The sequence below is a fragment of the Chiloscyllium plagiosum genome, chromosome 5, assembly GCF_004010195.1.
Source record: "Chiloscyllium plagiosum isolate BGI_BamShark_2017 chromosome 5, ASM401019v2, whole genome shotgun sequence".
Lineage (NCBI taxonomy): Eukaryota > Metazoa > Chordata > Chondrichthyes > Orectolobiformes > Hemiscylliidae > Chiloscyllium > Chiloscyllium plagiosum.
The window spans coordinates 48267570-48281075 of record NC_057714.1 but is presented as its reverse complement, the minus strand read 5'-3'; the positions used below and the strand labels follow the sequence as shown (position 1 = coordinate 48281075).

General features: G+C 36.1%; 2 protein-coding genes across 4 annotated transcripts in view; one reads left to right on the top strand and one right to left on the bottom strand.

Moving 5' to 3' along the window:
- The window catches only part of stx17 (syntaxin 17), a 114895-nt gene extending 109841 nt beyond the window's left edge, over positions 1-5054 (top strand). For both annotated transcript variants that reach the window (XM_043690043.1, XM_043690042.1), the window contains exons 7-8: positions 3680-3766; positions 4121-5054. In XM_043690043.1, coding sequence (XP_043545978.1) covers positions 3680-3766; positions 4121-4366 — 333 coding nt within the window. In that variant the 3' untranslated portion in view covers positions 4367-5054. The remainder of the gene's footprint in view (positions 1-3679; positions 3767-4120) is intronic.
- Positions 4943-13506, bottom strand: part of erp44 (endoplasmic reticulum protein 44) — a 99628-nt gene continuing 91064 nt past the window's right edge. For both annotated transcript variants that reach the window (XM_043690040.1, XM_043690041.1), the window contains 3 exons: positions 9129-9270; positions 7366-7468; positions 4943-5280 (listed from right to left, as the gene is read on the bottom strand). In XM_043690040.1, coding sequence (XP_043545975.1) covers positions 5179-5280; positions 7366-7468; positions 9129-9270 — 347 coding nt within the window. In that variant the 3' untranslated portion in view covers positions 4943-5178. The remainder of the gene's footprint in view (positions 5281-7365; positions 7469-9128; positions 9271-13506) is intronic.

The window sequence follows — 13506 nt, the reverse complement described above, 5'->3', positions numbered from 1 at the left end:
TTGCCGAATGGTAACTCTACCTTTTCTGCTTTTAATTCATGTATTACACCCCCTGCTCCTCCCTGCAAAAGGTGATTATTATCTTTACAATCGGTTCCATGTACTAATTCTATCAGCCTAGTTTGGAAACTCCAAAACTGATTTATTTTGGCTCATTTGTAATTCATCCACAATTTGTAAGGTTTGATAGTCAAAATGTTGCAGTTATTTGACTTTTCAAATTTAGAAAATAAGGACCTAGTAAATATGAAATACGCGATTGTTCTCCTTTGAATTGGAAATGGTAACATTAAATCCACAATAGTGCTGAGCTATGTCAGTTGTGACCATATCTCAAAAAATTCTTAATTGAAAGAGGAAATTTGTGTTATATGGATACAAATAGCAGTGGTCCATTACTGCAGAATGACAAAAAATAATGGGTTTTAATGTTATATAGTTGTGTGGAAAAGCAGACAATTATGCATTGCACAAGGCTACTGATACTGTTTTGACTAAATAAATTTTTAAATGGCCAACAGAATTAATGCAGCAACATTGTGGTTCTGGCGATTAACCAGCAAGAATCTCTTTTGTCTACTTCAAAAATACTGATAATAACATATATAAAAATAGGGACTAGATATTATAAATTTCCCACCATGAAGTTGGTTTTATAAATATTCTGGAATTTCCTTTCAAATGATTCCCCAAAACATGTCCCAAATGTCAGGATAAATTACTATCAATGTTCGTCCAAACAAATACAGTTGAACATTGCTGCTTTTTTCAAAGCCAACATCACTTGTGATGGAAGCAGAGGCATTTATTAAAGGAAGCTTAGTGACATATTACTGAATAACACGTTCAAGTAGTAATACAATTGTGCATGACAGCCCCCTCAAAAGGAGCAGGAGGTGGGACCAGTGTAAAAAATATATTTGATGACAAAGGGCATAATCTACTGCATCATCTCTTTAATGTCTTAGTACAGCAGTGCTGTGTCCAGTGCTGACATATAAGCCTGAATCTCAACAGCCTTTAGATTTGTACCAGAACCAAACAATATTACAAGTTATATTTTATAAATTTTAACCTTTAGAAGTGTGTATCCTGCAGTCCTTGAGAGATGTTGTCTATGCTTTGGACACTTCAACCAGGTTTTATTTGGCAGGAACCCAGGACACCAGTGAGTCTGCTCGCCATATTTCAATACACAAACCAGCCTCGTTTCCCAGGAGCAGCCTAGGCTTGTATGGATGTTTTGTGTTTGACCTTTCCTGAAAGACACTGCGCAAAGGATGCCCATTCTGGTTTCAGGCCTAGCTGTTTGGCTCTTGGCTGTCTGGTCACAGATAATACAGTAGTCAGCAAAAATATGTCACCCCAGGAAAGTGTTTCTCCTGTATTATCTGATTTCCCAAAACACGTCCCAAATGTCAGGATAAATGACCAATCAATGCTCTTCCGAATAAATACATTTGAATATTGTGGCTTTTTTCAAAGTCCACATCACTTGCGATGAAAAGTATTAGTGACATATTACTGAACAACATATTCAAAAAGTAATACAATTGTGCATGACAGCCCCCTCGAAAGGAACAGGAGGCAGGCTCAATGTAAAAAATATATTTGATGACAAAGGGTATAATCTACTGTATCATCTCTTTAATAAAACAGCTCCCTCCCCCACTTCCTTACATTCAGGTATGATTTAAAGAGTAGAAGTAGCCTTTTAATACTAGTCCTAGTAATACTAATACTAGTCCTATTTCTTCAGTCAGGATTAAGAATTTTATATGATTAAGGCTGAACTTAAATCTCCGCTGAACTTAAATCTCTTTGCAGCCAGTCCTGTCTACCTTTCAGCATAAATCATAGCAGATAAAGGAAACCTTATTTTGTAAGAACTTAAAATACCTGCAGCCTTCCTTTCATTTCTAGGGATTACGTGGTCCATGGCAAATGTAGGTGGTAGTGCCTGTCCAGAGATATGTGTCAATTTCTGACCTGAATTCCAACTTTTCCTGTTAGCGTTCCTTTAGTTTTAGCTGTGGGAAGTATCCAGCCTTGCCTGAGATATGGTGACCCTCAGGTTAAACCACGTCCAGTTAGTTGTCCAAAGAACAGTCCTATGGTCCTCCGGGACTATGGTAACTTTACTTACTTTTAGTGTAATTAAGCAGGTTATGCAGCCAATCACAGGTATTCTCACCTATAGCAAACCATGAAGTAAAAACCATTGACTGCTGTTCAACTCAATTATTTTACTGTGAAACAAAAAAAAGATTGAAACATAATAAGACTTTTCAAGTAGAAGCTAAAAGATCAAGTCTTGAGTTGTTGTTCACCAATAATTAATGAATACACCTTTTATCCAAGAGATTTATTGCAAACTCAAAGTGGTAAAGCCCAGATCATCTAATCCTAGCTATCGCAGAGAAAGACAGTGGAGGAAAGGAAAGACAACGTATGTACCTTTTTATGGTGCATGGCTACCATGCTTAAACATCCACTCTTTGAATGTTAATGAACAGGTGATATGATTAAGTGGCAAATCAGTTGAGGTTACCCACATGTTAGACAAGGTTTAAAATTATTCAGCTCAGTATACAGAGTTTGATCCATTTGCAGGGAATTGCCCCTCAGACCTGCATGCCAGGACATCCACAGGGTCCTGACACAATCTTCAGTTGTGTGCCTGGTCACCAAAGATTCAGGAAATGGCTGGAAGATTTAGCTTTGAATGTTTCTGCCTGTAAGGACTATAGTAACTCACTCTCTAGAAGAAAAGTTTGATTCAATCACTGCATTTAACTACACAATGTCTGGATGCCAGAAGTTGTTTTGAGTTTTACATTGATTACAATCATTCTTGTGAAACTGCTGATTTCATGAATTAGAAAATACTGTCGAAACAGCACAATGAGAACACTAGATAAATTAATGTAGAAGTAATTTCTAATCATTTAGAAATTACTTCCCTTTTAAGAGATTAATTGAGCTACCAAAATTCCTCTCCCTCCTATCTATTTTGTTTCAAAAGATTAGAAAGGTGCTACAACCATGTAATGTATAAATTACAAGTAAAGAGATTGGATGTTCTGCTTTTTGAACCAGTCATTGTAATCTATCATTACACACAAGATATGTCACAATCTTAGGGAGTGATGATGAATTTGAAAGACTATACTATTCTAGAATCAGACTTTTTCAAAAATGTTTCTGAACAAATTTTCGTGTACTGTATTGAAAAGTTAAATTATTGAAATTTATTTTGTAAATGCTAGTTTTCTTCCTTCCAAAGTCATTCTGTAAATATAGCTGTGGCACAGCTGAGATAAGGAACTCTAAGTATGACCATTTGATAGAAGCAGATTAGATTGTAGCCATTAGGACATTAAAAAAATGTGAAGGCTTTTTGCGAATCAAGGAAGTGTAAACAATTGGTGCCCTCTAATGGGTTAAAATGGCATGATTGTGATCATTTAAGAACAGATTGAATGTTGATAAATTTTTAAACACTTGGCAAACCATCTAAACAGTCTAGCAGGAAAGGTGGTACTTTTAAGAAATTGTAGATTTATTGACTAGCAGATGAAAGATGTTGCAAACTCTGATTATAGGAATTATAATTGTGTGTATTGGTTGACTGCTGCTTCCCAGCTGGAAAGCTAGCACATAATTCCTTTACATCTAGACCCAACAGGAGAAGATTGACAGCATTGAAGACCATGTCAGTACTGCTGCTGAGAATGTTGAAGAGGGAACCAAGAATCTGGCCAAGGTAGGGATCTTTGCCTGCTGAGTAATCAATGGCACTCTACCTGCCAGCAATACTCTGAATTAACCCAACTGATTGATCTGGCCTCTCTAATGTTGAGGGAAACAGCAATTAAGAAAATAAGGGAGAAGTGACACACTGCATGTCAAAAATAAAATCAATCTGTATTGTGATGGTCCCATGCAGTGAAACCAACTAGCACTACTCTGTACATAGTAATCATCCAGAGAACAGCTGCAGTAAAGAAAGACTTTACACTGATGGATTGGTACCAGCTCTTAAGACAGCAAGAAATCACACAGTAACTTACAATCTAGTTTGTGTCTTTGTTAAACCTATTTTTCATTGATTTTTCAGGCCGCTAAATATAAACTTGCAATGCTGCCGGTGGCAGGTGCTCTCATTGGTGGTGTGATGGGAGGGCCTATTGGCCTCCTGGCAGGCTTCAAAATTGTGGGGGTCGCAGCTGCAGTCAGTGGAGGGATACTGGGCTTCACAGGTGGGAGATTGTTACTGAAGAAACGGCAGCAGACGATAGACCAGGAACTCTCACTTTCTTCCAGCTGCCCCGAGCTGACTCAAGCTGGAAAAAAATCTAGTTAAATTATGTAAACCTAGCTCTTAAGTCATTTTCCACGCTTTAGCTTAAAGAAAAACAAATTTTATATACAATTTGTAAACTGTAGGAATTTTCTCCACCAGAATCTTAATCTGATTATTCATTTTTAATGACAGATGATCAGTGTAAATACTGATAACAAATGTACAATCATTAAATGTTAATTTTTTGTATATTTTAAGTGCTTTATTAAAATATTTATAGTTTTAAAAACTATTTGGAATGTAAATTGTATGAACATAGCTTGAACAAAATCTATTCATCAATCGTGGTAGGCCACTTATTTTATTGTTGTTTCCTCAAAAGAAAGAGATCAACACATTCTCATGGAATGTGAAACATGAACACCTCAAGCCACTCCCACATAGCAAGGAACAAATGAACACCTTCCTCTTAAAGAAAAAAATGCATCGACAAGATGTGGAAATAATACCAAAAGATGAGGCTTGTTTCATGGGACAGTATGCAGCCAGCATACTCTTGCCAAATCCTAGTACAAGAGATTACCTTTTATTAGAAAAATTTAGGATCTGCAAATGATCAGTGTTTTCCAACAGTTATACATTTAACAGTTTTATTAAAATCCACTACACTGAATGACCACAGTACAACAACATATTCACAAGCCAGGGAAGCAAAGAAAAATAAAAAAAAAAACAATTTGTCAAACAATTTTTTTTGTTTTATCCAAAATAAAAACTGTACACACAGACTTATGAAAATATAGGCTTAGTATTTCTGCACCTCATCAGGCAAAGCTCTTTGATTTCTGGTCTTGTACAGTTCCTTCATAGATCTATAATTCATCTTTCTCTCTCTTGAGGATGGTGTACCTGTGTTCACTTGGAGCTAATTTCTGGAATGAACTTTCTGGGGGGCTGCTTGCGGCTTCACTCGGCTAGGATTAAAAACAAAGTATGAATTTGTGAATAGAAATAAAGTAGGAACTTCAACAGAAGTTTGACTTTTTTCCAAAAAGTGACTGACTGGATGGACAAGGGAGAATGGAATTTTAAGATACTCAATGGGAAACTCATTGATAGATTCCCTAGACAATGTGTATATTGTTAAACTTGGATAGAGGTTCGTACAGCACAGAAAGCCCTTCTGCCTTTTGGGTTTGCACTGACCTATTTGTACTAATCCCATTTTCCAGCAATTGGCACAAAGCTGGAATACTATGGCATTTAAAGTGCCAACACACATACTTTTTAACGATCTTGAGATCTCCTACCTCTATTAGCCTCTCAGACAAGGAAACCTATGTTTAAATTCACCAATGGCAGGAAAGGAAAGTGTTTGACATAGATGGAGTATAAAGAATTTAAAGGAGGCAGGATAGATTAATGTAGCCAAGTATGAGAAGAGACCTTTTGGAGGTGAAGGGAAATGGAATGGAAACCCTTGAAGTCCAGATACAGTACAAATGCTCTTTTTCTTCATGTGTTTAAAGCTGCTTATGGTAAGTAGTATTTCCCTGATGAAAATGGTGCAAGTTTTTTTGAGGAAAAATGCAACCAGAAATTAAATGCTTTGAACATGTTATTGATAATGAAGTTCTTACTTTGGGGCCTGCAATAGTTTGCTTTGCTTAGTTATATTGGACTGAGGAGACTTACGTCGTTCTATGGTGAAGTGAATGAAAGCAGGGTTTCAATTTTGGTATATATTTTAATTTAATGCTATGAAGAAAATTGACACCAACTGTAAACAGTAATTAAATAAAGCCTTTGTGCTTAATTTGGAGGTAAAAAAATCTTAAGATTAAAAATGTGGAATTTACATTCTCAATTTCCCTTGTTCATTACATATGACTTTCCAAATAACAAATGTTAATCAAGTGGAAATTTCTAAATAAAGTTCAAATAATCAAATGTTGATTAGTAGAGTTTCCCAAGATGAGGACTCTATTTATGCAGTCTCTTTTGATTTCCACAGCCACAGTAAATTGGAAGTTATGACAGTTTTAAAACTTAGATTTTACTGTTACTTATATAGGTTTTTAATGAAATATAGCATTCCTTTTCCTTGAGGTTCATGGAAATGGTTAAAACTATATCCAAGTATTTCTCAATATTATCAGTTTATATCTCTGCCTTGCAGGTGCAGACAAGATTATTGTACTTTTTACCAATATAGGAGATATTAATGCATCAGCTGTCCAAACTCAAAACACTTAGTGACATTCCATATGGGAAACTCTTAAAACATAAGGTGTGAGGAGATGCTTTATGAAAAGGAAATCTTTAAATGTCAATTCATGGCATGATTAATTGTTACATTTATATAGTATTTACAAATATTAAATAATATATAGTATTTTCAGCACAGAAGCCATTTGCCCCAAGACATTCTTGACTATTTAATCTGTTTGATTTCCTGGTAATCAACTTTGAATATAATCAGTAACACACCATGATTTGATATTATTAGTTTAATTGCTCATTACAGACACCATGTATTGCTCAGCATTAGTTATACTGACCCTTAAAAATAAAATTAAATGGGAAATCGAAGCTGAATGAAACTATCCAAGAAATCAGTGCAGATTATAAAATTGTGCACGTGGATTTTTAAATTTAAATGTCAACAATAGATTTAATACATAGCCAGACTTGATTTTCAGTCTGGATTTATGGCATCCTACCGCTCAACACAGGACTGAGATTCCACATTGTGATTATTTCCATTCATTATGCATTAAACCAAATTACAAATACCATGAGACTAAAACTGCAATTAATTAAAATGTTTAGGATTCCTGCTTAAAATTTAACATACAGTATAGGCTGTACTGTACAGACCAGATATCATGAAATGAGTCATGGTTAGAGGAATTAGAACTAAGACATTTGGAAACTGATTATGCTTGAGATTAAATATTTATAACACTTCATGACAACTATTACTTTCAATTTCTATCACTGCAAGGGAATCTTTTACTTTATCTTAATAATCAAAATTCACAACACACGTATCTTACCTGGCCAGGAGCATCATCAGTGGGATCTGGGCCATGGTGGAACTCCCTATGTAATTTGCCAGAGTGTAGATCTAATACAAATTGTTTCAGTGCACCTGGAGTACTGAAATTAAAATAAAACCGTCAACTAGCTGGGCAAAGTAGACAGAGCATGAAACAGGAAATAAAAACAAGCCACTTAAAAAGTCAATCCCAATTGATTCATTTTTGAGTTAGTCAGGGGCTATTTAATTGAAAAGAGGCAGAAGACGAAGTGCCAGTTTATACTCTGTTGGATTCTGGGATTCTTCTATCCCCTTAGGGCATTACAGCAATGACAGCCTATTGCTGCCCCTCAATAACTCCCACAGTGCATAGCCCTGCAACAGCTTTTCTGTATAGCAGCCAAAAAGCAGCCAACAGCAGGTGTCAAACAAAGAGTTTACAAATACAAGCAACAGTCAGGTAGTTGGTATTGATAGACAGCTTTCAAAAGGACCTATAGAGCAAAGTAATTGCATATATAGCAGACAAGAATGCTGAGGAAAGATCAATTTAAATTTCATCTTAGATCATCTGTTGTCACCTACTGCAAAGTGCTAAAATGCAGCAATCAATTTTATCTATAAAATGTCAAATTTGCTGCAATCATGGGAACTGCTGTTAGTTGGTCTCAAGAGCTCTGAAGAATATATTGCATCTTATAGACTGGATCCCCGAGAAAGCTACAGATAACTTATAAACAAGTTAAACATCAAATCAAATTGCAAAGTTTTTTTTAAATTAAATATCTTGGTGCAGTTATTTCTTTAAAGTATAAGCTTAACAGCATCTATGGTTATACAAAGAAATTGTTCTGCCAATGCATACCAAAAAAATTTTTTACATTTGTTTGTTCTGATTCATGATTCTGAAAAGCATCTGTTAATGGTACAGATATGTGGTCATGTGTCAAAACATCCCATGTGCTAACAATTTGGGAAGTTAATTTCATGAAGGTAATAGCTACGTGCAGATGGATCTCCAGGTATGCGCAAGTTTTATACAAATCACTAAGACAAAGGTCAAAGGACAATGAACAAATCCCCTTTCCATTAGAAGTCAGTGTACGGAGATTTGGATTAAGAAACTTCCCTAATCCAATCATTTGAATGACCTGGAATCATGTAATAACATGTGTGCTCTACCTGGAAACCACCTCCTTTGTACCTCAAACATTTTTTTCACTTTATTGAAGGGAGCACTAGAATATAATTTTGATAGACATTGCTAAAAGTTTAGACAGAAGACATTTGTTATCAATTGTTCCAATGCATAATCAATAGAGGAGGTATAAATTCTAATTAAGACTATCAATGCAATACATCAGTTTAAAAAAAACTGAATCAAACATTGGCTTGCACCCACAAGCTTTATTTCAAACAATATATTTTGCATGTGGGGAAATTTCACTTTACAGTTTTAAATACAAGTGGATGCTGACAGTGTCTTGTTTCCCCACACCAGTGAAACTCAAGTCTGTAGATATATTTCTTATGTCAAAATATTGTTCACTTTTTTAAGTTTAAAAAATGACAAGGTATTTTAGTGGAAACAGGAAACTTGATAAATTTTGCGCAGTCCACTTACCTAATATAAAAAGGTGGGTTGTGGTCATTAACAAGATTTGGGCAATTAATTTAGGCTAAAACACTAGTTTCTGTGGAGACTAGAGCACAAATGATTTAGTATCTTTAATAGTTTGTATTTAGAGAATATTAAATAAATAAGAAAACTATACTTACTCCAAGTCTTTAAAGTTTGGGAAGAGATACATATGCCGAAAGCTGTCAATAGCAATAACTGGGCAATCTGCTGGTGTCTTGTGTATATGCAGAAGAGGATGACGGAACTTGTCACAGTCAGCGTGCAGGAAGTTTATAGTACCTACATAATTTATTCATGTGTTAACACTGTCACATAAATACCAAGAGTTCTTTGACCTGAATGCAGTATAACAACAGACTGACATTGCTTATATGTAAAAATGAGAAAGGACATTACTTCTTTCTTCTTCAATCCCTCCCAAATGGGAATTTTCAAACATTTAGAGATTTTGTATTAATATGTCACAGCTTTCAAATCAATAAATGTTTTTTTAGGAAACACATATTTAAATAGAGACACACTTATAGTAATTATACCTATTTATGTTTATATAAACCTCCTTACACAAGTTTACATTTATACACCACTAAATTACACATTCCATTTTCATAAAATGTTTGCAAAGTGTCTTGTTCTATTTGTTGTATATGCCCACTTGTTACTGATCCTTCAACCATATATGTATTTACTGCTTCTTTATCCCTGCAAAAATACTTCTAGCATGTCTTCCAATAATCTCTCATCAAATAATGGGGGCTGTTTTCCTTGTAGCATCAGAGGCCATGGGGTGACCTTATAGAGGTTTATAAAATCAGAGGGATATTCATAGGGTAAATAGTCAGGACTTTTCCTTAGGGTGGGGGAAATCTAGAACTAGAGGGTATAGGTTTAGGGGAAAAATTTGAAAGGGGCCTAAGGGGTGACTTTTTCATGCAGTGGGTGGTGCATGTATGAAATGAGCTGCTAGAGGAAGTGGAGGAGGCTGGTAAAATTACAAAATTTAAAACTCAGCACGGTTCTGATTATGGGCAATGACCATTCTTGTTCGATTGATTAGATTAGATTAGATTACATTACACTGTGGAAACAGGCCCTTCGGCCCAACAAGTCCACACCGACCCGCCGAAGCGCAACCCACCCATGCCCCTACATTTACCCCTTACCTAACACTACGGGCAATTTAGCATGGCCAATTCACCTGGCCTGCACATCTTTGGACTGTGGGAGGAAACCGGAGCACCCGGAGCACAGATTGCATCTGTGAATCATGGTTACTTTTCTCTGTCAGGCAGTATTAATACAAGTTATTGGAAAATGGCTTTGCTGTGTTGTGACATGTAATCAAATAACCTACAATATTAATTACTAAGAAAACAATTTCTAGTTTTCCTATAAAAAATTAATAAACACTGGAGAGAAATCAGAGGTAACGCTTTGGGCCAAGTGACCCTTTGTCAGAGCTTCCTGAGTTTCTCCAGCAATTTCAGGTTTTGTTTCGGATTTCCAGCATCCGCAGTTCTTTTGGTTTTTTGTTTAATATTTAAAACCAAACTCCTTTCGATATTATAGTTAACTTTTGCATTCAAGATTTTTGAAGGGTCATGCTGCTAAGACTGAACATTATCATGATAATCAATTTTATCATAACATAATTTTCAAATGAACTACAATATTAAAGTAACATTAAACTATAGCAGGATGAATCACAATAACATAAGGAAAAAGATGCTGAGTGTTTCGTCAAAAAAACAAGATGGTGGCAGTTAACTCCGTGAGGAAGTGTGTTTCATCTTGAAACATGTTTATGTAGTCAATGTGGCTTTGTGCAACTATATGAATTAAAGTCATAATTGAATCAAAAGTTATAAAAGAGACAACACAATTAGCTGTGACTTGGCTAACATTGCACCACACCTACCAAGCAGATCTGTATTGTTGCAGTCACAGAGGCTAGCTGGTCTTCACTATTTATGACAAGTATTAACTTCACTGTTCATAACTAACGCAAAGTTTAACAAAATATTAAATCTTCCAGATATACATACTATACATAAAACAATCTTGTAATTGCATTGCTGAAGGTCAATGCGAGCATATATAATAGATAAAATTAACAATATAAAATAGTGTGTAATAATGAACTGTATTAAAATATTTTTAATGAATATGGTGTTACAGACTTGACATTTTTCAAGTGTTGTTTCTAAACCCCAGGTACCAAGTACATTGGACAAAAATCTCTCAAAGCCACCAATTTGTGAAGATAGCTTTAATGCTTAAAAATCTGGATAATGTTGACAGCTGGAACATAAAATGACAGTGACTCTATTTTCAAGAGTAGACTTGCATTTGTTGAATAAATGAGTCTGTGTTTCCAAAGCCAATATTTTGAATTTTTTTGACACTTCCCATATGAAAGATTGGACAGGGGTGTGGAGAAATGGAAAAGTCAAGCATTTGTGTTTATTAATTATATGTCACAACACAGCAAAGCCATTTTCCAATAACTTGTATTAATACTGCCTGACAGAGAAAAGTAACCATGATTCACAGATGCAATCAAACAAGAATGGTCATTGCCCATAATCAGACTTATTAGGTGGGTGACCAAAAGCTTCATAAGTGGGTCACAATGAAGATCTTAAGAAGAAATAGATGTCAGGCTTTTAAGAGAAGGAATTCTAGATTGAAGAACATAGAAAGCTCAAGATTGAAGATCGCCCAAAAAGCAGGATCCAGAATTGGGAGGTGACAGGAATTCAGAGATAAGATTGGTAAAAGCCAAGGCAACATTTAAATGCAAGGACATGGATTTGTTTGTAGTACCTTTAAATTGTTTTGCACAATTACAGAACAAAGCCTGTGCGGTATCGTCCAGACCATTTGTGGTCTCGTGCTGCTTAGCAGGCACATTGGTGGCAGGTGAAGAGGATTACTATACAGGGTTGGATGTTCTAAAGTTAGTGGAGAGTAGGTGGGAGGCTGGTCAAGACAGCATTGAAACAATTAAACGGCGATGCAGGAATGAACAAATATTTCAACTGTATATTGGTTAAAGCAGAGGCAAAGTAGCTGTTTTCTGTGATTTGTTGTGCTGGCTTGGAAATTCAACTCAAGTTGAATTGGATCTTGAGATTCAGAACTTCAGTTCAGCACAAGACAATCCCTAGGACGGGGACAGAAACAGTGACAGGTCACTGGACCTTTAAATGAGGACCAAAGACAATAGTCTCAGACTTCACATTAGAGGAAAATTTGATTAAAGATTGGACATCATAAGCAATTGGACTTCACTGGAAGAGTTGAGAAGTAGTGGAGAGATATAGATTGATTTTATGACTGTACATATAGAAGGAGGCCTGAAATAACTGATTCATACTGCTGAAGGACAATATACAAAATGAAAGAGGGAGCCAAGCAGAACATTTTAGGGGAAATCAGATAGTATAAGGAAAGTAGTAATTGCTAGAAATGTTGTGGCTCTGATTGAACAAGCCCTCCTTCAATGCCTCCTCTTCACTGTCCAGCTGGGTAGAAGAGCATGGCCTGTTTCCATTCCTAACTTTCTGGTCATAGCTACACTTGCAATGTCTTCTTATCCAGCTCCTACACTGGCCATCAGCCGAAAACACATCAGTCTCCACATACACAAGTATGATCTAACCACCACCTCTCCCATCTGTCCATTGCCTCTGTTATCACACCACTTGTCTAACAGCAGTTCTGATTGAACAGCAATTTCCTGCAACTAAACACTGGGAAAGCCAAAACCACAAATTCCACTTCCTAGTCACAGACATCAGCCTTCTCCTAGGCTATTGTCTGAGACCATTTATAAACTTGGTGTTTTATCTGATCATGATAAATCTGAACATTTGCAGTCCTGAATAATATCCACCTCTGTCTAAGCCTTAATTAATTTACTGCTAAAACCCTCATCCATGCTTTAGTAACTATTACAATGAACCCCTGAACAGTCTCCCCAAGTTTTGCATGTTCTACAATTTTGACGTTATCCAAAACTCTGCTGCTGGTGCCTGAACTCTAAGTACAATTCACCTGTCAATCATTGTGCTGTCTAACCTACATTCCTCCTTGGTCCTTGTTTTTAAAGTTAGCACCCTTATGCTCAAATCTCTTGTCGTCTATCTCCGTAACCGCCTCCAATCCTTGGTCCTCTCTATTCCAATTCTGGCCTTGTGCATATTACTAATGGTCTTGACAACTGGCACTCAAAAGGCACAACTGCTAAATTCCCAAGCTCTGAAATTCATTTCCAAAATCTTTTTATTACTCCTTTCTCCTTTAAGATGTTCCTTAAAACCTAGTCTGAAGTATGATTTGGAGATGCTGGTGTTGGACTGGGGTGTACAAAGTTAAAAATTACACAACACCAGGTTATAGTCCAACAGGTTTAATTGGAAGCACACTAGCTTTCAGAGCGTCGCTCCTTCATCAGGTGGTAGTGGAGGGCTCAAACCTAACACAGAATGTATAGCAAAAATTTACAGTGTG